Source organism: Talaromyces rugulosus, chromosome III (assembly GCF_013368755.1).
Source record: "Talaromyces rugulosus chromosome III, complete sequence".
Classification (NCBI taxonomy): domain Eukaryota; kingdom Fungi; phylum Ascomycota; class Eurotiomycetes; order Eurotiales; family Trichocomaceae; genus Talaromyces; species Talaromyces rugulosus.
Genome location: NC_049563.1, coordinates 2,108,010 through 2,128,676, shown reverse-complemented (window position 1 = coordinate 2,128,676; position 20,667 = coordinate 2,108,010). Strand labels below are relative to the sequence as shown.

Sequence of the window (20,667 nt, the reverse complement as noted above, 5' to 3'; positions counted from 1 at the left end):
TTAAATACTATTTCTTCAAAAGGCCTTGCTGTGCCGAGACATCTTCGTTCTCGCCATCGTCATCCTCTTCTTCTGAATCTGTTTTTTCCTCTTCCGAGTCGGTTTCATACTCGGTAGAGCCAGACTCTTCTTCTGAATCATCATCATCCTCTTCTTCTGATTCTTCCTCCTCTTCGTCTTCCTCTTCGAGCCAATCATTCAGACTCTTTTTCTCCACTGGCCGACTGCCGCCCGGTACTGCTGGTCCGCCACGCTGTCGCGGGCGTGCGGCGTCGGACGCAACGCTAATCTCGTGTTCCTTGACAGCCTTATCCAAACGTTGACCAGCCGTCAAACCCGCAGCGCTTCCTCCGCGCTCTACAGAAGACTCCATCATTAAGCCGACATCGCGTAGGGCTCTGTCGGGCTCTTGTCCGGCCGATACCCAGTCTGGCAAAGGCTCGTAGCCGGTCAGGCCGTGGGTTCCGGAATCAGGACCTATGACGAGCGTAGATGTTCCAATAACAAGACCCTTTCGTGTGTCTGATGGACTGGGCGCATGCGGAACAGGTTTGGGAGCGAGAAGCAGTAGGCTGGCTAGTTGGGTGTTTCGGGGGTCTGACAAGAGACCCCTGTACATGCGTGCACGATCGCGAAGATCGTATGAAGTGTCGTATCTCGTGAGAAGGAGGATGTATCTCCACAGGAGCGCTATGCGGTCTTCTTCCGGTTGTTGCTCGGGTGCAGTTGGTTCCGGAGTGTGTTGGTCACTGTTGTTGTCTTCATCATTCTGGGTATCTGCCCATTCGTTACCGGGGACCGGCTCGGGTTGGGCATTTTCCTTTTGCTGTTCTTCTTCTGGAAGAGGGTTTTGGAGTAGGTGGTGGAGATAGACTTTTGCTGCGAGTAGCACAATTTGTTGTTTGACTTCTTCGGTTTCGTCCGCGAATCCCTTGGCTAGTATGCGTAGCACGTCTGGAGCAATGTTATTCTCCAGCTCGGAAGCCGCGTATTCGCCGACAAGCCAGATGATAGAGGCCCTTGCTCCAGAGCTCGCCGTTGTGTCGAGATAGCTAGCTAGGCGAACCACGGTTTGTTTGTGAGCACCGGGATCTTGTTGAATTAAATGGCGAATGACAGTCAAGGACTCAGACACAACATTCTCATCAACACTGGAAATCTGGCTCAACAGAAGCCGCAAGCAGTAGTTTGAGGCCCGCGCGTCGCTCTGCGCGCACCGTCCAATAGCACGCACACTTTCTCGTACCAAATCAGGGTCTGGCGAGTTTGAGAAGTGCTCGAGTTCGCTAAGGATGATGCCTCTATAATGCATTCCAAGGTGCGGGAAGATCAAGGTAAGCACCTCGAGCTTCAGGCGCCAGATATGTGGTGGGTCAATCGAATGGACCAAAAAGTGAGAGGCGTATTTGATAAATGGCTTGGGTGCTTTCAAAGCAACGGCAACGATATTGTATAAAGCGACATACTGAATATCCTGCGGGCAGCGAAGTAGCGCTACTAAGGGTCCAACAGCACTCTCCAGGTATTCGGATGTGCCGAGGTAGAGAAAGCAACGCGCGATGCTAACAATCACAGCAGAGGTACGGCTTTGTAGTAGCGACCGACAGGCACGCAGAAAAAGCTCCAGGTCAGGGTCTATCACTAGAACTTCTTCACCAGTCTCGTCACCATTGGTGATCTCGTTGGCCGAAGCATCGTCATCGTCGTCATAGAATCCCTTGGCTTCGGATTTCTTCACTCTCTGTGTTTTCCGGGGGAAGCATTTTCTTGCATAAACAGTCAACAAGCGTAACGTAGCCAGCTGACTCCATTCGTCCATATCTACCAGCTTCTTGACAAGGCTGCGGTAATGCTCATGAATCAAGTCCAACTGATCGGGGCAAACATCAAGAAACGCCGAGACCGCGGGGCCGACAACAAAGTACTGGCTGTCACCTAATAAAGTCGAGAGATATCCCGTGAGCTGTGGAAGGGTGCCTGGATCGAGTCGATAGCATTTCGGAATAGCCAGGGCGGCGGCTTTGCGCACATGCGGACTCATGTCTCCCACGCCGCGCTTGATGGCCAGTGAAACAATCTGGCTGATGACAGGGACCCTGATTCCCGACATGGTTCGCAGGGCCATGACCCGAACCTGCGGGCTGGAGTCTGTCAGCGACTTTTGGATCGCATTGATGGAAAGCAAGGCGAGGTCTGGCTCCGCTTCGGCTTGGTGGAGGAGATAGATGTAGACCAGCTTTTTCACCTCGATATTCGGGTTTGCGGCGTTTTTGACAACGGGCGAGAAATATTGCAAGCACGATTCAGACTGGTACATCGACTATATCCGAGCAAAAAAAAAAAGTATCAGCATCTCGCGCACGCAAAGCAAACGTGTGGCGATGATCGATTGATCCTACCGAAATAACCTTGCGGAGCCCCTCCAAGATGTCCCGATCATTGCGACTGTCCAGCAGTTTCTTGATTTGAGCAGACGAAGAATTCCGCACGGAGCCGGTTGAGCGCAGGGCTCCACTGCTGCTGGCAGACTGAGCAGCTTCGATCGTGAGGTCGCGAGCTATGAGCACACGAGGGTTAGCAATCAATGAGCAAAGCGGCGGCGAAAAGAACAAGAGCAAGAGCAACAAAGTAAACGAACCTGCTTCCAGCATGGACGATATTCTCGATATTGTCTCCATGCCTGACAGCTAGACCTGTAGCGGTCTGTCTATCCTCGGCCGGCGTGCTGTCGTGGGGATTGAATAGTCCTGAGGTCTGGCGGGGATGCCTGGTGATCCCCGAGAGAGTGTGACTTAATTCCGCAAACGCAAGGTCTCCACTTTCTCTCTCTCTCTCCGCTACACATGTGTTCGACAATAACATTGAATGCTGAAGCTGCACATCAGACCACAGCCTCTCCCGACAAATGTGATGGTAACCCTTTGAGAGTGCTTTTTTTGCATTCTGGATTTCCATGGTAGATGCACGGGTGAGTTCCGTTGCATGGGTGGCCGACTTGGTGGACGCGGTTCTCAACAACACCAGTCGCCCTGCAATCCTGATCGTCTGCTCGACCCGGGCAAAGTTTCTCGAGCAGCTGTCTGCTGGTCTGTCAGCTAGGGCACGAGATGCCCAGACAGAAGCTTCCAGCGGCGGCGAAGTACAAGTCAATAATCAACATCTTCTTACAAAGACTATCGGGGTCCTTGCAAACTCGAGACGAGTGCATCTAGTATTCTGTCCCTCACTAGGGCATTTCCGCGCATATCTGTCGTCCCTGAGACTCTCTCGGGCTACAGATCAAAATGTCGCAGCATGCGGGACGACGAACATTGTGGTTCTCGACCTCATTGCTCTCCATTACATGAGCTCTGAATTCTCAGCACAGGGCCTCTCGCGGACGCTCGCTCTTACGATCGAAGCAACAGCGAGAAACGCGTCGAGCATACTGTTGTGCGAGTGTAACGACGCGGTGGTTTTACAGAACCCCAATCGCGGTCACAGGATATGGGATTTGCATCTTCCTATATTGAGCGGTTCAAGTCGGCCAGAAGACGGAGGCAGACAGCTCTCTGCCCGACATGTAGCGCAACGATGGTTTCGTTTTGAAGCCGATATCGCTACGATGAGTGTTTAAAAAGATGATAAAAAATAGGGTGAATTATCACTATCAAACACACAAATCACAAACCACAAATCACTGGGTATAGTTTCATAACCTTGACACCGACCAACAGAACTCCGGACCCAACCATTCCTGACTATAGACATTTTTGCATTTCCGTAATATATAGTTTGATATGGGATTCCAGCTTGAGGTACTCGTCATGTGCTCTGTGGACCTCGTTCTCAATATTCTCCTTGAGATCCGTCATCTGCAGGATTGTTAGATGTATGCCATTAAAGAAGTAGATGCATCCTATTAAAGGGCATTCCGGACTAACCTTTTTCTCAGTCTGTTCAATACGGATTCTCTTGATCTCCATCGCCTTTTGTTTTTCGGCACGCTCTTCTCTAAGCTGCTTTTGTGTAGAACGTAGCTCTTCCATTCGGGCCTGGGCGAGTTCCTGCTTCTCTTGGCTGTTCTTGCGGAGAGCTTCAATTCTCTCGTTCCACCGCGCCAGCTGTCGCTGCAAAAGCTTTTCTGTCTGTGCGACTTCACGGACATTGTTTCCTCTTTCAGAAATTGCATCTTTGTTTCTTGCTGCTCGTGCATCTTCTTCCTCTTCCTTTTGCAGCTCGACGGAAATATCTTCCAGAACCTTGACACAGGCCTGGACTTCGTTTGCGACGATATTAAACGTGTCAATTGATGTTTGCAGCGCTCGCAGGCGTCGTTCCATGGTGTCTACCTGGCCTTTTTCGCGGACCAGATTTTCGGATAACTCGGTGAGGGAAGTCTGTAAGCTCGCATAGCTTTGTTGAACGTATGGTTTGAGTTTGTCGATCTCTTGTCTTGCTCGAATGGCCTTTTCCGTCTTTTCTTCAAGCGCCGCCTGTCTCTTCGCCTTGTCCGCCTTTGCCCTTTCGAGTTCCTCTGTAATCTTCGCTTGGCTCTGGCTCAAAACCAGCAAGCGCGCTTTTAAGGAGTTGTTGCGCTGCACTTTTTCTTTTACCTGGCTTTCAAGCGCCTTTTGGTTTCTTCGCAATTCGTCCACCCGGTCGCCAACGTCTTGGTTGTCTGCATAGAGGGTTTCGATACGCGCTTTCGTTTGCTCGGCCTTGTTGAAGTGTTCATCGATAACGGCAGTCTGCGACTCGCGAAAGCGGACAAAGTTGATCAGGTATGAGAAAATCTTGACAAGCCGGTCATGTGTAGGGCGTGTAAGATCGGAGAAGGTAAAGTCGTTCACTCCGCACTATGCGCAAGTCAATGCGATTGTCATGTATTGATATATGGGGCTGTTTACCTCAATCATCAGGCGCCTCAAGTTAATAAAAAACCCCATCAGATTACGTGTGTCGTTGGGGACGATATCGGAGTAGTCGCCACAAATATCCTGAGCAGCTGCGCGCATTGCCGGGTCGACTGTATCGCGGGTGGTGTTCATGAGAAGCTCAGCGAACCATTCCAGCACCATTTGGATTTGCTGAGGATTCGGCTTGATCAGGTCGGCTGTGTTGAAGGGAACACCGATATCGTTGATGCATCCTGCAATCTCCTTGTCTGGCTGTTTTGTGTAAGTTGAGTTGACATGCAAAGAGGGTATACCGTAAACCAACTCACTAGGCGCATCAATGCGTCGCTGTCATCTTCCTTTTTGCGGCCCCGGCTGTGCTGCTGGCCGCCGTGCACTTGCTGGCTCTGTCGATGGTTGTAGGCCATGGCGAGCTGTGGGGGACTGGCAGGGACAGATGTTGATGTCTTGCAGTCAAGTCGGTGTTTTGTTGTTTATCTGCGCCGCTGGAAGAGGCTTAGTGCGGGATCCCGATCGCTCCTGCCGGGCGACGGCGGGGCGCGATGCAATCAGTGCAAACAGGATGCGGGAATGACTGGAAATTCGTTTTGTTCACTTCACGATCTTGTTTTTGTGAACAAGAACTCTTTTCTGTCAGTTGCTTTGCGGGGTTATCGCTCGTAGTATTGGCTCGGCCGAAGTGATCTAGCAATCATGGCGCCAGTACAGTCAGCCACATTCGAGTATGCTCTACTGCACCCCAAGCTAGGTCTATACAGCTAATGTGGGCGCCCAGCATTGTGTCGACCTACCATGACCTTCTCAAGTCTGACCCCGACCTGACGATGCCGATCGCGGCCATCGAGGCCCTGGTGTTGCTCTTGACGCACTCGCCTTCTAGCACGATTTCAGAGACGCTCGACTTGCTCGCGAAGCATACAACCATCCTCAAAAACGCCGTCCCCAACCCCATCGCTCTCTCGGCCGGCACAGATTTGTTTCAACGATACCTGATCACCACTCTACAGAGACCGGGCCAGCTGGGGCCAGCAGGAGATTTCAACGCGATACGGGCTCATTTGTTGTCGAACGGGCGACTCTTTATTAAACGTGCCAAGGAGAGCCGGAACACAATCGCTGCATTTGGAAAGGGATTTGTCCGGGATGGAAGCACAATCTTGACAAACGGCGGATCTCGCGTGGTGTCAGCATTGCTACAGAAAGCAGCAGACGAAATGAGTGGCTCGTCTGCCGTCCGGTTCCGTGTTATCTACGTTCTTTACGGTATCAGCGACGCCGACAGTCTCACAGTGGAGCCTGAAGGCCTGGAGACGGTACGCGCTCTGAGAGCGAAGGGTGTGCCAGTTGCTACTATCCCCGAATCTGCCGTCGCCTATTCACTAGGCAAAGTCGACACAGTCATTGTGGGTGCTGAAGGTGTGGTGGAAAATGGCGGCATTGTGTCTCGGATGGGCACATACCAGATTGGTCTGTTGGCAAAGGCGATGGGAAAACCGTTCTACGTTGTTGCGGAAAGCCACAAATTCGTCCGTCTGTATCCACTTGGACAGTATGACCTTCCGATCGAGCAGCATGTGATCAACTTCAAAACGGACGAAGACATTGGCGAATCTTCGCAAAAGAGCGGCGACCAGGCGTCATCAGAAGAAGAAAAGACAGAGACATCCAAAGAAAAGGCAGAGCACATGGCTGCGCTGTTGAACGGAGCACCAGCGAACAAGGCACAGGGGCCCCTTCGACGTGACGCGGTAGATTTTACTCCGCCACATCTAATCACAGCGTTGATAACGGAAAGCGGCGTGCTTACCCCGAGTGCGGTCAGCGAAGAATTGATTAAGATTTGGTTTTAAAGCGTGGAGGCACTTGGGTTCGTTTAAAAGAGTCTACAGAAGAAAAGGCGTGCATCGCCAGCCTTGTGTCTTTCCGTAGCCAACAGGCACGGATGATATACAGCATCGTCAGCGGCTGTCTAACAAACGACATATACTAAATATGTCGACAGGCGCGACGCGCACCACGCATTTGTGCTGGTTTGGGACATGACAGATGTGTCTTGCTGGTTTAATGAGTCACTTGCGGATGACACGTTTACTTGATGTCAGGAATTACGAGTTATGAACATATCAATGTCAATTGTCAATTGGTCAATCTAGTAGATTGATAGCTTTGAACTAATAATACGTTTGATGTATTGACATTGACATCTGGAGGCTGCATAGCGGTCCAAGTACATGTGTAGATGGCCTGCCCTTTGTAACATTGAACACCTGGGCTCTTGGGTGTTCAAATGTAGTACAGTAGCATCGATGCATGTACCCTGTCATTTATGTCTCGAGTCGATCGATACTGGAACGAATTCTGCATGACTGTACACGTGTAGAGAGAGGCGTATTTTCGCATCGAGAAGATGGCCGTAGCGTGGTATAATTATTCCTTCCGAACTTTTCGATCACGAATTGTTTCAACCGGCAGAAACATGACGCATATATTCAGACATGGCATGGCGAGCCGTGCTTTCAAGCAATGCCAGTCCTTCGATATTCTGCACATTCATCCATGACGAGTCTGGCAGCGGGGCAGACACAGCAGACACATGCGGAGTCGCAAAGGCGTACAACAGAAGATATCCGAGCGCGACGAGGAGCAGAACGGCGGGCATTTTCAATGTTGAGAATGGTCGGATATATTGATATAGTATAAATTGAAGTCTCTTCGGTAATTATCAATGGAATACAAAATAAAAAAGACAAAAAAGTCAACAGAGAGCGGGGAGGGGGTCTAGCATTAAATGAGTCTTCTACTACGTAAATTGACTCATGCAAGGCGAAATGAATAAATCCGACACATCGATCTTTTATTACCCTGACCCAATCAGCGCGAGTCGGGCATGAAGTCCATGTTCCATCTGCATATCGCTTAAACTACGAGCAGTAAGAGAAGAGCATGTTGAATTGATTAACCTTTTTGCACCGTTACATGGGGGCTTCGCGAAATCTGGGATCCTCGAATGAGAATCGGTCATTTTTTATGAGTTTCCCGATTGGGCCGCGATCATCGTCGGACTCTGATATTTTCATTTGGATATTAAATAAACCATGTTAGAGTGAAGATTCGATCGGCGTGGTCTGGCGGTGAGTAACTCTGTAAATATTTCGTTTGTCGATAGATACATAGTGGGGGGTTCCCCGCGTTTTCGGAACAGTACACTGTATACATGCAGTACTGGGTACGTGATCTTTGTTTGGGATTTGTTTCAAACAGGACTGGTTTATCCTGCGAGATTCATATACTCGACAAAGACCATAAACATAAAACGACACCTGGAGAATAACAAACAAAGACGGCAATATGTAACGTCAGAGTCAAGCGGAGTCACAATCCACCAGTGACGTTCTTAATAAGCGCCAGGTCAAATGATCCAACAGTAGAGTTCATCTTCGTGTTGGATAACAATAAGAATGTCAAACCTGCCACTCTCCAAGTTACTAGAACATTAACTTGGAACATTTGAAATATTGCTATTATCCTCCATTATTATTATCAACTGGTCGACCCCCAAGGTCACAAACTTGACCAGTCCTCGAGACTACTAGTACCACGACAAAACGCTGTGCTGTGCTGGCACCACCAAATTTGATCGGCTACAACCTCACCGGACCATAAAATAACTACCAAAAAAACATGGATGAATGCTCGTCCAGCATTGGCCACAGATCGTCTAGCCTCTTGATAGGTGAACAGCGTCGCCGGTCATACGTGCCAGACGAGCACGCTGGCGTCAACGTGTCGTGGTCGATCCGCAAACTGCTCAGTCGTCGTCCGAGCGAGAAATATCGCACGCTGGAGCGCCGTGAACCGCGCCGGTTGAGGAAGAAGTCACTGTCGGAGAGGACATAACACATGATATATATTTATACATATGGATGTGTCCATGTGGGATGTGGGTGTGGGTGTATATGTTTGATGTCGTCAATATGTAGTGGCGATTGATTGGTCGATATACATCGATAAGACGAGATATTATAGTCTTAATCCTACTGGATACAACATGCAAAACTTTCTACTTCTCATATCGGCATTACTAGACTCAATTAAACGTGGCCGAGTCATCAAAGCCCAGAGACGGGGCGTTTTCTGCTGCAATAAGCGCAGACGCTGGTCTTCTTCGTCGACCACCACCACCACCACCACCCTGATCTCCTATGGCAATCGATGCACCGGCCGTGGGTGCTGGCGGTGGCGGAATCGAGAACAGGGCCTGTTCTTCGGCTCTGGCCGCAGACACGGGGCTCTTGGACTCGGAGATATCAGCCGCTGGGCGCCTCCTCCCCGTGTTGACGCTGATGGTCTGTCCGGGCTTCAGGCTGTAGTCTTTGGGCGTCTGCTCAGCGGACGGCTGGTCTGAAGAAGATACTACTGAATTGTTGGATAGCTTCCGTGCTTCTTGCAGCGCCACGCCAAAGTCAAAAGCGTCGCTGCGGTCCTCAAACCCAATTCCCAGCGTAGCCTTGCGGCCCTCGCCCACCACGCGCAGCACAAAAAACCGCGACGAGTCGAGGACGTGTTCGACGGCGCTGGCGTCTGTGTACGGGGCTGCCGCGAAGAGGCTGCCGTCGTTGGGGTCTTCGAGCAGGATGTCCGTGGTGACGGTGTCGTGGATGGCTGTCTCCAGGATGCGCAGGCGGGCAGTGAAGATCTGGCGGTTCTGCACGGTCCAGTCGGCGGCCATGTAGCCCTTCATCGAGGTCAATGGAGGAATGGCATAGACGTGGGTGGTGCGAGCAACGAAGAGGACGCGCTGCAGGGCGTCTGCGGGGAGGGGCGCGCCGGTTGCGGGGTTGACGGCCATGGGTGGCTTGTTATTTCTTGTTTTTTGTCTTCTTGTTTGGGGTTGTGTTGATAATCACTTGGCATGAGGATCAGCAACCAGAGGCGCAATCGTAAACAGTGAAATAGAGAAGTAGAGAAGTAGAGAAGTAGAAGATGGAAAGAAAGAAAACCAGAGCGTCGGTCGAGGCAGCCACGAGCTGGCGGCAGTTCAGTCGGGATCTACACCGCCTATACAGATATATGTACATATCGCTGCATGTGTATAGTGTGGTATATGTCCACGACTGAATGTGTGTAGAACTACCAATTGATATAACAGAAGATAAAAAGCAGATACATCACACTCACCAGTTGTCCATCACATAAAAAGCAATATGGCTTTGCTACATTGTACAACGCAGGAACCCTGTAGTAAGTAACTAGCGAGTCGTGGCTAGCCGGCGGCCGCTAAACAAGCGACATATGCAGGTTGCAACATTGAATATTGAATAATGTCTCAGTTATTGCCGCAGTCCGCCAGCTGTTCGTTCTGTTATCATTAGTAAAATGCAAAACGCTGAAGCCTGGCTGGCAACATTTGGCCGTGATAACGGCCAGTCAGTCAGCTCGACCGGCATTCTCCGGGCCCACCACCGACATCATTTACTACTACGTATTTAGTACTGAAGAGGGCGAGTTATATTTAACCCGGGCTAAGCCTGAACAAGCGGCCAACAGTCGCAGCAAATTAAGATGACTCTGACAGGGGTGCCATTGGCCATTATGGCGCACATTGAAGCGGTTGCTCCCAAGACAATAACCAAAAACCCAAAACCGAGATTATTGAATAACTAATTCATACCAGAAACAGCAATACAATACAAAGGAGGTCCACGTGACGCATCGCCCACGGTCCAGACTCCGCTGTAATTACAATACGTGCCGGCCGCGTGATTGGCCGGCCCGGTACCGCGTGGGGCCGTATGTGCCAGCCCGTACGGTCGGTAATTTATTTGAGCAAACTTGGAGCGCCGATCGACTGCCTGAGGAGCGCTAACTGCAGCTAGCAGTGAATAGTCCGTTTGCCAGAGCCCTCGATGAGGAGTCGATGCTTATAGTACGGACTCTATGGAGTATCGACTAGCACTCCACGATGATGTCAGTGGAAACTGGGAACGAGACGACTGCCCGGTATTCAACGTGCGTACTAATACCGAGACAGCGTGGCTGGCGCTGGTAATACGCTTACCGGTTACCGCCCAAAGACTCAAAGAGCCTGGTCGGGTCTCAGTCTGGTCACGCTTTCCGCCCAAGCCAGCCAGAAAAAGCGTCACCTCCTCTTCTTCCTTTTCCTCCTCTCTCCTCCCGTTGTCATCTTAGTCGCTGTCTTCATCCTCTCCTTGCCTCGCCTCGCCTCGCTTCCCATTCGTCTGCTTCGAGTCGATACTGTCGAAATCAAAACACTCCACACTACTTACTCTGCTACCACGCCACCCATGAATTCACTCGTCCTCAGTCGCCAATCGTCCACTGACCCCGGCGACTGCCACTCTATCTGACCGCTGTCCGCCACTTTTCTGGCTGGCAGCCAGTCGAGCGCCAGAAAGAATCGCCTCGCCGTTCTTCCTCTCTGGTTGCAGCCATGGCGATATGGCCCTTTGGGCGCAAGGGCAAACGGCCCCGGAGTCAGATGAAGGCCTCTGATGCTGTCGACAGAAATGCGTCGCTGCCGAGTGCTGCCTTGTCTCCCGTACCTGAGCAAGCCGCCCCTATAGCAAGGAAGCCGTCGAGAAAGCGCTCGAAACGCGACAAGCGCAGAAGTACACCGTCTCGTGCTGCCGTCGAGCCTCTGCCAAACACTACTCAGAGAAGCGCCGATGCCACCGTGGGGTTTGCCTATAGCCTCGACAACCATACGTCTCTCTCGAGTATCGGCCAAGACCACTTCTCTGGTAGCCGTGCCACGCCGACCCTGCAAAAGCGCGCCAGCACCAACAGTAAAGGCACTTTGAAGAAGAGGCTGAGCAAACGCTCTGCTCGAGAGCTGCAACGCGAACAGGAAATCAGGGTGATGAGCTCGTCCCCACCAGCGGTTCATCCTCATTCTGCTGCCGCTTTAGCCAATCTGGGTCCGAGCGCTTCGAGTCGCCATGCGGATCGCCATTTCTCCAACCAAAGCCTGCCCATGGATGCTCGTTCCTCGCTGTCCGACCACTCCGACCCATACACATACAAAGTCAACGTCTTTTCCGTCCTCGCGCCACGACCAACCCTTCGGTACAGCGACAACTCTAAATATGGACCCCCTCGAAGCCTCAACCCGTCCGCGACGTCAATGCGAAAGGACATCAAGCTCGGCGATGAGGAGGACTATCAATCGAGAAGAAGGGTCGCCGAACTAGCCGACGATCTCGACGCTCCTGCGCTGAGAGAACTCATGGAGAGAGACCGCCGACGGCGGGATAAGAAGCGTCAGGAGAACCAGGAGAGAATCCAGCGCCGGCTACAACGGAGGGCTGAACGAGATCGCGAGGAGCAAGAGAGGAATATGGCCGGAAGCCCGACGATAGGTTTGACCGAGAACTTCGATGACCTGCGTGGCAGAGACCAGACCCCATCTCCCGCGACATCCTCGAAACAACTACCAGAGGAAAACATCGTTGCTGCGCCGCGGGAGAGCGTGCACTCGCGCGAGCAACCAGGCTCGTGGCTACGCAGCTCTTCCAAAGAGAGCCAACGTAAGAGCAACCGCTTCTCAGATATTTCCACCCACGTAATCGGCAACATCGACGACCGGTCGATTCGCGCCGGCAAAATAGGCGAAGACTCGACGCCGCAATACCAATCCCCGCCGCCTCAAAATTTCAGTTCGCCACGAATCAACAACCTTGCTCCTGAATCCGTATCTGACTTGTCACGCACGGAAAAGTCGGAGAAACGCCTCTCAGACCACAGCGGCCGACGCATGGCTACGTGGATGTCTTTCTTTACTCGCGGCAGTCCTCGCAGCAAAGCCTCAAGAGACCTTGACGCTCCATCTTCTGATTTCTCCAACACATCCAGAGAATCGTTCACCAAAATCCAGAGCACCGGACCCATTCACACCGCGGCCGTCCCAATTCCCATCCCAGAGAGGAGCTTTTTGCGGATTGGCACCAGCCACCGCTCACAGTCCAAATTTACCGAACACCTTGGAGATTTCCCTATTTCCCCTCCGGACTCTCGCGTCCAATCTCCAATTCCCGTGCCGTTTGAACGCAGCACGAATATTTCGCCCGTGCACGAGTCGGCTGACGATGTCAGCCCTCAATCTCTGGTCGGCGCTGAAGCCAACCGTGAGATGGAAGATGTAGACCGTGCTTGGGACGGCAACAGTGGCATGTTGTCACAGTCGCTCGCTTCGATTGATTCCGAAGGGTCATGGATGTCGGGCAAGTTTCTGCGCCGAATTTCGCAGAATACCACGAATACAGCCTGGCGAAGCAGTGGCGGAAAGTCTAAACTGAACCGATCCGACGAAACCAATGGGGGCGACGACTTGGCCAGTGACGTGTATTTCAACGAGTTGGCTGAAGAGCCCGTAGAGAACAAACGCCACTCTGCGACTGGATTGCGCAGAGCAAGCAGCAGCGCAATGGGCCTTGAAATCGCCGCCGACAGTGACCGATCACCCTCGCCAGAAGCCGAAGAAGGCACGAATGCCACAGAGTCTTGGCGCGGAGGAGTCGCTCGCAAGCCAACAGTCGTCCGTCATGCAGCTATTCGGGCTCAGTCGAAGGAAATCGTGCTGACCGACATTGACATGCTCGACGCAGCGATGGACGAGAGTCCCATCAGCCCTGTCAGTGACGAGGCTGTCGAGATTCAGCGCGCTCACAGCGTCGACTATGGCCGTGGCCACAAACATGCGCGTCAAGTGAGTGCAGGCAGTGCCAAATTGTTGGACATTCCGCCACGGTCGTCGGTTGACTCGCATTCTGCGGAACAGATATAGACGATAGTTTTGAGCCGTTTTTTTTTTTTTTTTCATGTCAGAGAGTTGAGAGCGGGGGAAGATGTGTTGGTGTCAGTCGAACCAGTCTTACATTCTTTTACTACATTCTTGCAGCGGAGCAACAGCCACCGAAAACACGAAAAACAGTGAAAAACCGGCAACGAAAAGGGAAAAAAAAAAAAAAATGAAAATATGAAAAATTCAAAATGAAAACGACAAAAAAGAAAACCAAAAAAAAAAGGTGAAAACAGAAACAGAAAACCACATATCGATCATAAAACTGGCTTTACGCTCCGCTGCAATTACTACTACCGACCAAGACTGGCAAGACTGGACGAGACGCAGCCAACCTAACTCTCAAGTGTTCTGACTTTTGTTGTTGTATCAGATACCCTATCCCAATGTTCTATTTATTGCGGCATGGCTTGTATATCAGGGATAAGAAAGAGTGCAGGAGATGCCGTGGCCAAGTGTACTGCTATGTTAATATTGAGTTGATCAATTGAAGAATATTAAATAAATTATAAAATAAGACCAAATATAAATTATAAAAGTGTATACGGACAGCAAGTATACTACTTGTATGCTATGTATACACAAAGTATACTACTGCAAATGTTTATATACAAAAGTCTAGAATCGGGCGATTGGTAAGCCCGCGCTCGCCGAGCACGTCATGTCCTCACCGCCTGCTGCTTTGGGCGAGCCGGCAGAATGGTCTCTCTGGAGTCTTTTCCGCAGTCACAAACAAAACATTATTAGTTATTGTCAATTGTGTACTCTATCTACTCTGGTAGGAGGCCGGGCTGCTGGCAAGACAACAGCTAACACCTAGCAGTACACTATCATAACATTTGTAAAATAGCACGCCATTCTATTATAAACAAACATGCGGTAGGTCATCATCATCAAGAATCTTCTATTAATCATCGTCTCGCCAATGGCAGCGGTGGCCATTCTGACTAATAACGTCACTGCCCCTCCTCCTCCCCTCTACTCTCCTCTTACTTTAAAAAGCCCAGCCAGCAGCCCCTCTCACCGTCATCAATCATCCAACTGACATTATCATCATTGCTCACTGCAAAAGACCATCATCTACTCTGGCCTCGTTGTCTCTCCGCCGCCTCGCTCTGTCGACTCCCGCACATCGCGCCTTTTCCTCGTCGCCTTTTTATCAGTTCCGCAACACTCCAGTCACAATGGCCGTTACTCTGGTCAAGGGGTGAGCCTTTCTTTTCTTTCTTTCCTAATAAATCATTGCCAAGTATACTAAAAACCCGCAGAAAATCCCAATTCGACAGCACCGTCCTCGCATCCGACAAGCTCGTCGTCGTCGACGCCTTTGCCGAATGGTGCGGCCCTTGCAAGGCCATTGCGCCTAAGATCGAAGAGTTCAGCAAGCAATTTGAGAACGTTGTAAGCTTCGTCAAGTTCGATGTCGACGACAGCCCCGATGTAGCCCAGGAGCTGGGTATCCGCGCCATGCCGACTTTCTTGCTGTTTAAGAATGGGGAGAAGGTCGGTGAGGTTGTGGGAGCTAACCCGCCTGCGATCTTGGCTGCGATTGAGAACAACAAATAAACTTCTTCAACAAGTTCTTTTTGAGTTGGGGCTATTATTAAGGGAAGGGAGGAAAGCCTTGGATGTATTCTATTTGAGCTGTGATGAGTAGTAAAAAACCATCACCCAATTATATTGAAATCACCATTTCAATCATATTCCATTTTAAAACCCTGCTACACTCTACATAAATTTAAGAACTACTGCTACTCTTTTCCCTCGCTCTAATCCCCGTCTTGTTCTCCGTCCACACCTCATCCTTGCTCAAATGCGTCTTGCGCAGGAACAACGACGCCACAACGCCGACTACTGCAATGCACGTGTACAAGATCCATATATTGCGCAGACTCCACGCCCATGCATCACGCACTGCGCGCCGCTGCAGCGGATCTTCCAGTAAGCTGTCGATCAACAGCACACTGGCCGTAGCGTCCTCGCCCGCAAAGGTTTCGATAGCCTCCGCAGACAGGCCCGCCGCGTATAGGGCTGGCTTGCGCAGGACCATGCTGTTCTGAAACACAACGCCGCCGACGACAATCGAGACCGCCGTGGCCAAATTGCGCACAAAGCTCAGAGTCGCCGTGGCGCTGGCGGTGTCGGCCTGCGACACATTGGCCTGTAACGCAATCACGGGCGCCGTGAAGAGGCAGCCAATACCCAGTCCCGCGATGATCTGATACAGAATGATTTTTACCAGAGGGGAATCTGTCGAGAAATTGATGTAGAGGCCCGTGCCGAGCGCAGACGTCACGCATCCAAACTGGAGCAGCTCGACGTAGCGGCCGGTGCGGTGGATCAGATAGCCCGTCAGCGCGCTCGTGAAGGCTTCGGTCAGTACGATGGGTAGAAGAAGCAGGCCGGAGTGGATGGGTGAGGCGCCTTTGGTGGACTGGAAGTACAAGGGTAGGTAGTATTCCCCGCCCATGAAGACCTGTCAGAGAACCATTAGCCACTGTAGTCATTGTATACAGATAGAAAAAGAGAGATAAATACCGCGCCCTGGCAGAAAGCAATCACAAAGCTGGCAATATTGGACTGGAAAACACCCAACGGCATCAGGGGATATTTCGCCAGCCGCTTCTCGCAGTAGATAAACACCAGGCTCATCAGACAGCCCGCGATAATCAGGCAAATCACCGTCGGCGAGCTCCACGCAAAGGTATCGCCGCCAAAGTTCAGTCCCAGCAGCAGCATCAGCGTCATGCCCAGGATGGCCAGGCTGCCAGCCCAGTCAATGGCTCTGATACCGTCAAGAAAGGCAGTACGCGGGTTGTGCACGTCGAGGAAAGCGATTAACAACAGCAGCGCCAGTCCACACACGGGCAAATTGATCCAGTACGCCCAGCGCCACGACACGCGCTGCGTCAACGCACCGCCCATCAGAGGGCCGATGGCACCGGCCAGCGCCCAGATGAACTCGAGCAGGCCAAAATACAGGCTGCGATGCCGCACACTGAACAGGTCCGAGATCGTGACCAGCACCAGCTGCATCAGCCCGCCGCCGGCCACGCCCTGGAACGCTCGTCCGACGATCAGCATGGTCATGTCAACTGCCTTTGCGCAGATAATCGACGAGACGAAGAAGAGAGCTACTGTGCCGAGTAGAATGGGCTTGCGGCCCCAGATATCCGACAGATTGACCCAGATGTTGGACCCGGCTGCGTTGGCGAGCAGATACGCGCCTCCGATCCAGACATAGCCTGCTGCAGAGTGCAGGTCGGCCACCATGGTTGGGATAATCGTCGACACGATGGTCTGGTCGAGCGCCGCGATAAACAGGCTGAGCTGGGGTTTTATCAGCTTCTCATTCATACAAAAACAAATTTCTGGGAGTCGCTTACCGCAAGAGCGGTGAAAATCGCAACGACTCGAACCTTGCCTCTTTTTTCTTCGACATCATGCGCTGTTTGGTCTGCAGCAGCAGATATTATAGACGACACATGCGCCATCTGGATCTCCTCCAGCGCGAGGGCCGGGGGAGCTGACGGGGTGCCTGGTGCTGTTTTGTGCTGTGGGGGAGACGACGCATCTTGATCCTGAATTGCGGGGGAAGACATGTTGATGTCTCTGACTTTCCCAATCTCAGTGCACTGGCATTTAGTTACCCACAATTGATCTCAACACCTGAAAACCAAGATAACATCAGACGGTTATAAAGCATCGAGTATAAAGAAGCGGTATAGAATGACTCATTTCACGCTCGCACAATCTCCACCTCGGACTACACGCAGCCAATCGACACGAGATCAACCCCCGAATTCCGAATCCAGTCCGACAGGCAGCAGACAGATATATATAAACCACCAAATGAGTCATTCAAAATGCCAAATACCACATATTTCTCCGGTAAAATGGCGCTCCCTCCAGGCTACACCATCCACCCCGGCGTGCCCGCCGTAGAGACGTATCTGCATCTCCGCACGTCCACCGGCCTCACGCCTCCAAGCGCCGCCCAGGCTGCTGTCTCGGTCCACGGCGCCTGGTATGGCTGCCACATTGTGTACGCACCAGAAAATCAAACTTCGTCCGAGATCGTCGCCATGGGCCGGATTATCGGCGACGGGGGCTGGTACTTTGTCATCACCGACATGGCCGTCTCCAAGGACCATCAGCGCAAGGGCCTCGGCGACGCAGTCTTGAAGCATCTACTACACAAAATCAAGTCCACTGCGCCTGTGGAAGATGGCTTTCCGCCGTATATCAACCTGCTCGCAGACCCGCCGGGCAGGAAGCTGTACGAAAGGAATGGGTTTGTGTATACGGCGCCGCGCTCGCTGGGGATGGTCTACAAGGGGGATTTCTAGCAGTCTTTTGCATTCTTCAGTGCAGCTGTCGGTCCTGTGTTTCGTTACACAAAACGTGTCTGTATATACCCCGAGCCACGATGTCTATCAGTTGATGTTACACACGAACCTTCTCTCGAGAATACATATAGAGCAAACATTGAAATCAGCATTATCTACAGTGCAACGTCTATCATTCTATTATATCACAGCTTTGTTGGTCTGCCACCCAGCTTCTCCACCTCTGCAAACCGGTAGTAAAACTCCAGGCTCTGCGGGTTCGCCAGTGTTCCTGATGGTTTAATCCGTTTCCCCGACACAATCTGTTTAACCGGTAGCTCAACCTTTTTCCCGTTGACGGTTGTCTGCATTTGTCAGTTTAAAAAATCAAAATTTTTAATATAAATAAAGCATGCATACCGGTATCTCAGGCGTCTCAAAAATATACTTGGGCACATGCCGCCGACTAAGAGCCTTGCCAATTGCCGCTCTGATCCGCTCCACGAGGTTTTGAGTATATTGCTGTCCCGGTTTCATCATTAGAAACAAAATCACTGACTCGTCGAGATCTTGCGGGCGTCTCTGTCCGACGCAGACCGATTCCACTACCTCGCTGGCAAACTGCGTCTCGATAACGTTGTATATTTCAGCCGATCCAAATCGGATGCCGGATGGGTTGAGGACGCCGTCGGATCGGCCAAGGAAGGTGACTTGGTTGGTAGTGGGATGAATAGCGATGAAGTCGCCGTGTGTCCATGCATCTTTATAATCAAATTTAGTGACGTGCTAAAGTCATGTTGTGTTTAGACACTCACTGTTGAACCTTGCAAAGTATGCATCATAATACTTCTTTGGTCCATCGTCGCCCCAGAAAGTAACTGGCATACTGGGAAACGCACCAGTAGCAACCAGCTCACCAGCCTCGCCATTCGACACAGCCTTGCCATCAACACCCTGCAGGCCTTCGTCTACTTGATCAAACACTTCAAGGGGAATACCCAGAGAGATTCCCTGGCAGCCACCCACATACAGCGGACTCAATGGGTTCTCAATACCAAAGCAGCCTGCCAGATCAGTCCCTCCAGAGATGTTTGCCAGCTGGACGTGGGACGGAAATCCGTCGTCATAGAACCATTCAAAGAGAGAATCGGCCAGCACCATACCGGTGCACGTCACAATGCGGAGATTGCTCAGATCTGCTGTATTTCGGGGAGTGATTTTCTGCTTTCTCAGTTCCTGCAGATAGCGTGGAGATGTTCCGAAATGGGTTGCTCTGGTTATAATTTCAGTTAGCAATTATCTCTACTCAAACTGATGAAATCGACGAACCGCTGACGACCAATCAATTGGATGAGAAAGCGAGCATCTGGCGCAAACGGGCTGCCATCGTACAAAATGACTTTGGCCCCTGTGACCAAACTGGCCACACACATGAGGTACATAATCCACCCCGTAGTCGTATACTGTAGAATTGTGCTCTGAGAATCCACGTTCTGGTGCAGCCTCCCTTCTTTACCCGTAGTAATCAGGACACCACCTGTAGAGTGAACAATGCACTTCGGCTGGCCTGTGGTTCCGGATGAGTATACGATTAGAAACGGGTCGCGAAAGCCAACGCGGACGAATTCCAGCTCATCAGACTGCGCCTTGGCCAGGAAGCTGTCCAGAGTCTGAGTCCGAGGCACGCCAGCCACATCATTTGGTCGACCCCTGAATCGGGGGATTGCAACTGCGCCCTGAAACTCGGAAACAGCGTGCATCCCCTGGACAACTTGTGCAATCTTGGACCGGAGATCGATCACCTCGCCCTTGTAGATTGCGGCATCTTCCATGAACAGCCATCGAGGCTTGATTTGGGTCAGTCTATCCAGTATTCCTCGCGACCCAGTGTCTGACGAGGTCGTCGAGATCAACGCTCCCAAGCTCGCCGTGGCGAGAAACAGGATCAGGCATTCCACGCTGTTGCTAGCTACAACAGCCACGCGGTCTCCCTTTTGCACACCAGTTGCTTTGAGAGCCTGCGTGAACTGTCCAACGTTCTGTCTTAGTTCTTTCCAAGTCACATCTCTAGCTGGCTGGATGTTGCTTTCGACAACCTCGTGAATGGCAACCTTGGAATCTTCTTTGCCAGCTGTCGACCGAGAACCCGCCGAGCTTCCCGGGCTGAATAGAATGTTCTCTGTAAAGTTCAGTCGAACACCATTGAACCAGTCTGGGTTCTTCTGAATTGGAATGGATTCGTCGACTGCAACCTCATACTGTCCTTCATGAATGAGCGGCAGCTGTTCCCACACAAAGCTCCAGAACTCGGAGCGATTCTTTATCGACCACTGATACAGTGCATTATAATCCTGCAAATACTCAGCCGTTTAAACCTTAAAAGATGGGAGTGTTACTTACAGCAAGATTGACTCCTTTGGCTTTCTCGAGCCGCGATTTGAACACGCCCATTTGTGTTGACTCGGGGCTGGGGTGCTCCCAGAGCTTGCGCGGGACGTCGACTAGGGCTGCCATATTTCTCTTTCCTAACTTCTTGAGCAAGATATGTACAACGAGAAAAGGAGTCGAGAATAAATGATTTTAGAGCAATGCTTATAGAGGAGTTATATCCTCGGTCTTCGGC

The 20,667-nt window shown here is 51.4% G+C and overlaps 12 protein-coding genes across 12 annotated transcripts; 7 read left to right on the top strand and 5 right to left on the bottom strand.

The window, feature by feature from the left end:
• Positions 1-7: 7 nt before the first annotated feature.
• Positions 8-2,651, bottom strand: TRUGW13939_05597 (uncharacterized protein; the record flags this gene model as incomplete). Its single annotated transcript, XM_035488758.1, has 3 exons — positions 8-2,320; positions 2,400-2,557; positions 2,639-2,651. 3 exons carry the CDS (start codon positions 2,649-2,651, stop codon positions 8-10), a joined length of 2,484 nt encoding a protein of 827 aa, XP_035344651.1.
• Positions 2,652-2,953: 302 nt separating this feature from the next.
• On the top strand, positions 2,954-3,616 carry TRUGW13939_05596 (uncharacterized protein; the record flags this gene model as incomplete). Its single annotated transcript, XM_035488757.1, has 1 exon — positions 2,954-3,616. One exon carries the CDS (start codon positions 2,954-2,956, stop codon positions 3,614-3,616), a length of 663 nt encoding a protein of 220 aa, XP_035344650.1.
• Positions 3,617-3,740: 124 nt separating this feature from the next.
• TRUGW13939_05595 (uncharacterized protein) lies at positions 3,741-5,305 on the bottom strand (the record flags this gene model as incomplete). Its single annotated transcript, XM_035488756.1, has 4 exons — positions 3,741-3,854; positions 3,924-4,838; positions 4,890-5,150; positions 5,207-5,305. The coding sequence occupies 4 exons, from the start codon at positions 5,303-5,305 to the stop codon at positions 3,741-3,743; spliced, it is 1,389 nt and encodes a 462-aa protein (XP_035344649.1).
• A 354-nt stretch (positions 5,306-5,659) lies between these two features.
• TRUGW13939_05594 (uncharacterized protein) lies at positions 5,660-6,748 on the top strand (the record flags this gene model as incomplete). Its single annotated transcript, XM_035488755.1, has 1 exon — positions 5,660-6,748. One exon carries the CDS (start codon positions 5,660-5,662, stop codon positions 6,746-6,748), a length of 1,089 nt encoding a protein of 362 aa, XP_035344648.1.
• Positions 6,749-8,579: 1,831 nt separating this feature from the next.
• TRUGW13939_05593 (uncharacterized protein) lies at positions 8,580-8,795 on the top strand (the record flags this gene model as incomplete). Its single annotated transcript, XM_035488754.1, has 1 exon — positions 8,580-8,795. One exon carries the CDS (start codon positions 8,580-8,582, stop codon positions 8,793-8,795), a length of 216 nt encoding a protein of 71 aa, XP_035344647.1.
• Positions 8,796-8,985: 190 nt separating this feature from the next.
• TRUGW13939_05592 (uncharacterized protein) lies at positions 8,986-9,747 on the bottom strand (the record flags this gene model as incomplete). The annotated part of the gene is made up of 1 exon (XM_035488753.1): positions 8,986-9,747. The coding sequence occupies one exon, from the start codon at positions 9,745-9,747 to the stop codon at positions 8,986-8,988; it is 762 nt and encodes a 253-aa protein (XP_035344646.1).
• Positions 9,748-10,860: 1,113 nt separating this feature from the next.
• On the top strand, positions 10,861-11,266 carry TRUGW13939_05591 (uncharacterized protein; the record flags this gene model as incomplete). Its single annotated transcript, XM_035488752.1, has 2 exons — positions 10,861-10,865; positions 10,930-11,266. The coding sequence occupies 2 exons, from the start codon at positions 10,861-10,863 to the stop codon at positions 11,264-11,266; spliced, it is 342 nt and encodes a 113-aa protein (XP_035344645.1).
• Positions 11,267-11,349: 83 nt separating this feature from the next.
• Positions 11,350-13,701, top strand: TRUGW13939_05590 (uncharacterized protein; the record flags this gene model as incomplete). The annotated part of the gene is made up of 1 exon (XM_035488751.1): positions 11,350-13,701. One exon carries the CDS (start codon positions 11,350-11,352, stop codon positions 13,699-13,701), a length of 2,352 nt encoding a protein of 783 aa, XP_035344644.1.
• Positions 13,702-14,900: 1,199 nt separating this feature from the next.
• On the top strand, positions 14,901-15,282 carry TRUGW13939_05589 (uncharacterized protein; the record flags this gene model as incomplete). Its single annotated transcript, XM_035488750.1, has 2 exons — positions 14,901-14,923; positions 14,985-15,282. The coding sequence occupies 2 exons, from the start codon at positions 14,901-14,903 to the stop codon at positions 15,280-15,282; spliced, it is 321 nt and encodes a 106-aa protein (XP_035344643.1).
• A 172-nt stretch (positions 15,283-15,454) lies between these two features.
• TRUGW13939_05588 (uncharacterized protein) lies at positions 15,455-17,318 on the bottom strand (the record flags this gene model as incomplete). The annotated part of the gene is made up of 3 exons (XM_035488749.1): positions 15,455-16,192; positions 16,255-17,046; positions 17,103-17,318. 3 exons carry the CDS (start codon positions 17,316-17,318, stop codon positions 15,455-15,457), a joined length of 1,746 nt encoding a protein of 581 aa, XP_035344642.1.
• A 294-nt stretch (positions 17,319-17,612) lies between these two features.
• TRUGW13939_05587 (uncharacterized protein) lies at positions 17,613-18,065 on the top strand (the record flags this gene model as incomplete). The annotated part of the gene is made up of 1 exon (XM_035488748.1): positions 17,613-18,065. The coding sequence occupies one exon, from the start codon at positions 17,613-17,615 to the stop codon at positions 18,063-18,065; it is 453 nt and encodes a 150-aa protein (XP_035344641.1).
• Positions 18,066-18,250: 185 nt separating this feature from the next.
• Positions 18,251-20,495, bottom strand: TRUGW13939_05586 (uncharacterized protein; the record flags this gene model as incomplete). Its single annotated transcript, XM_035488747.1, has 5 exons — positions 18,251-18,409; positions 18,465-18,805; positions 18,860-19,317; positions 19,374-20,395; positions 20,445-20,495. The coding sequence occupies 5 exons, from the start codon at positions 20,493-20,495 to the stop codon at positions 18,251-18,253; spliced, it is 2,031 nt and encodes a 676-aa protein (XP_035344640.1).
• Positions 20,496-20,667: the final 172 nt, after the last annotated feature.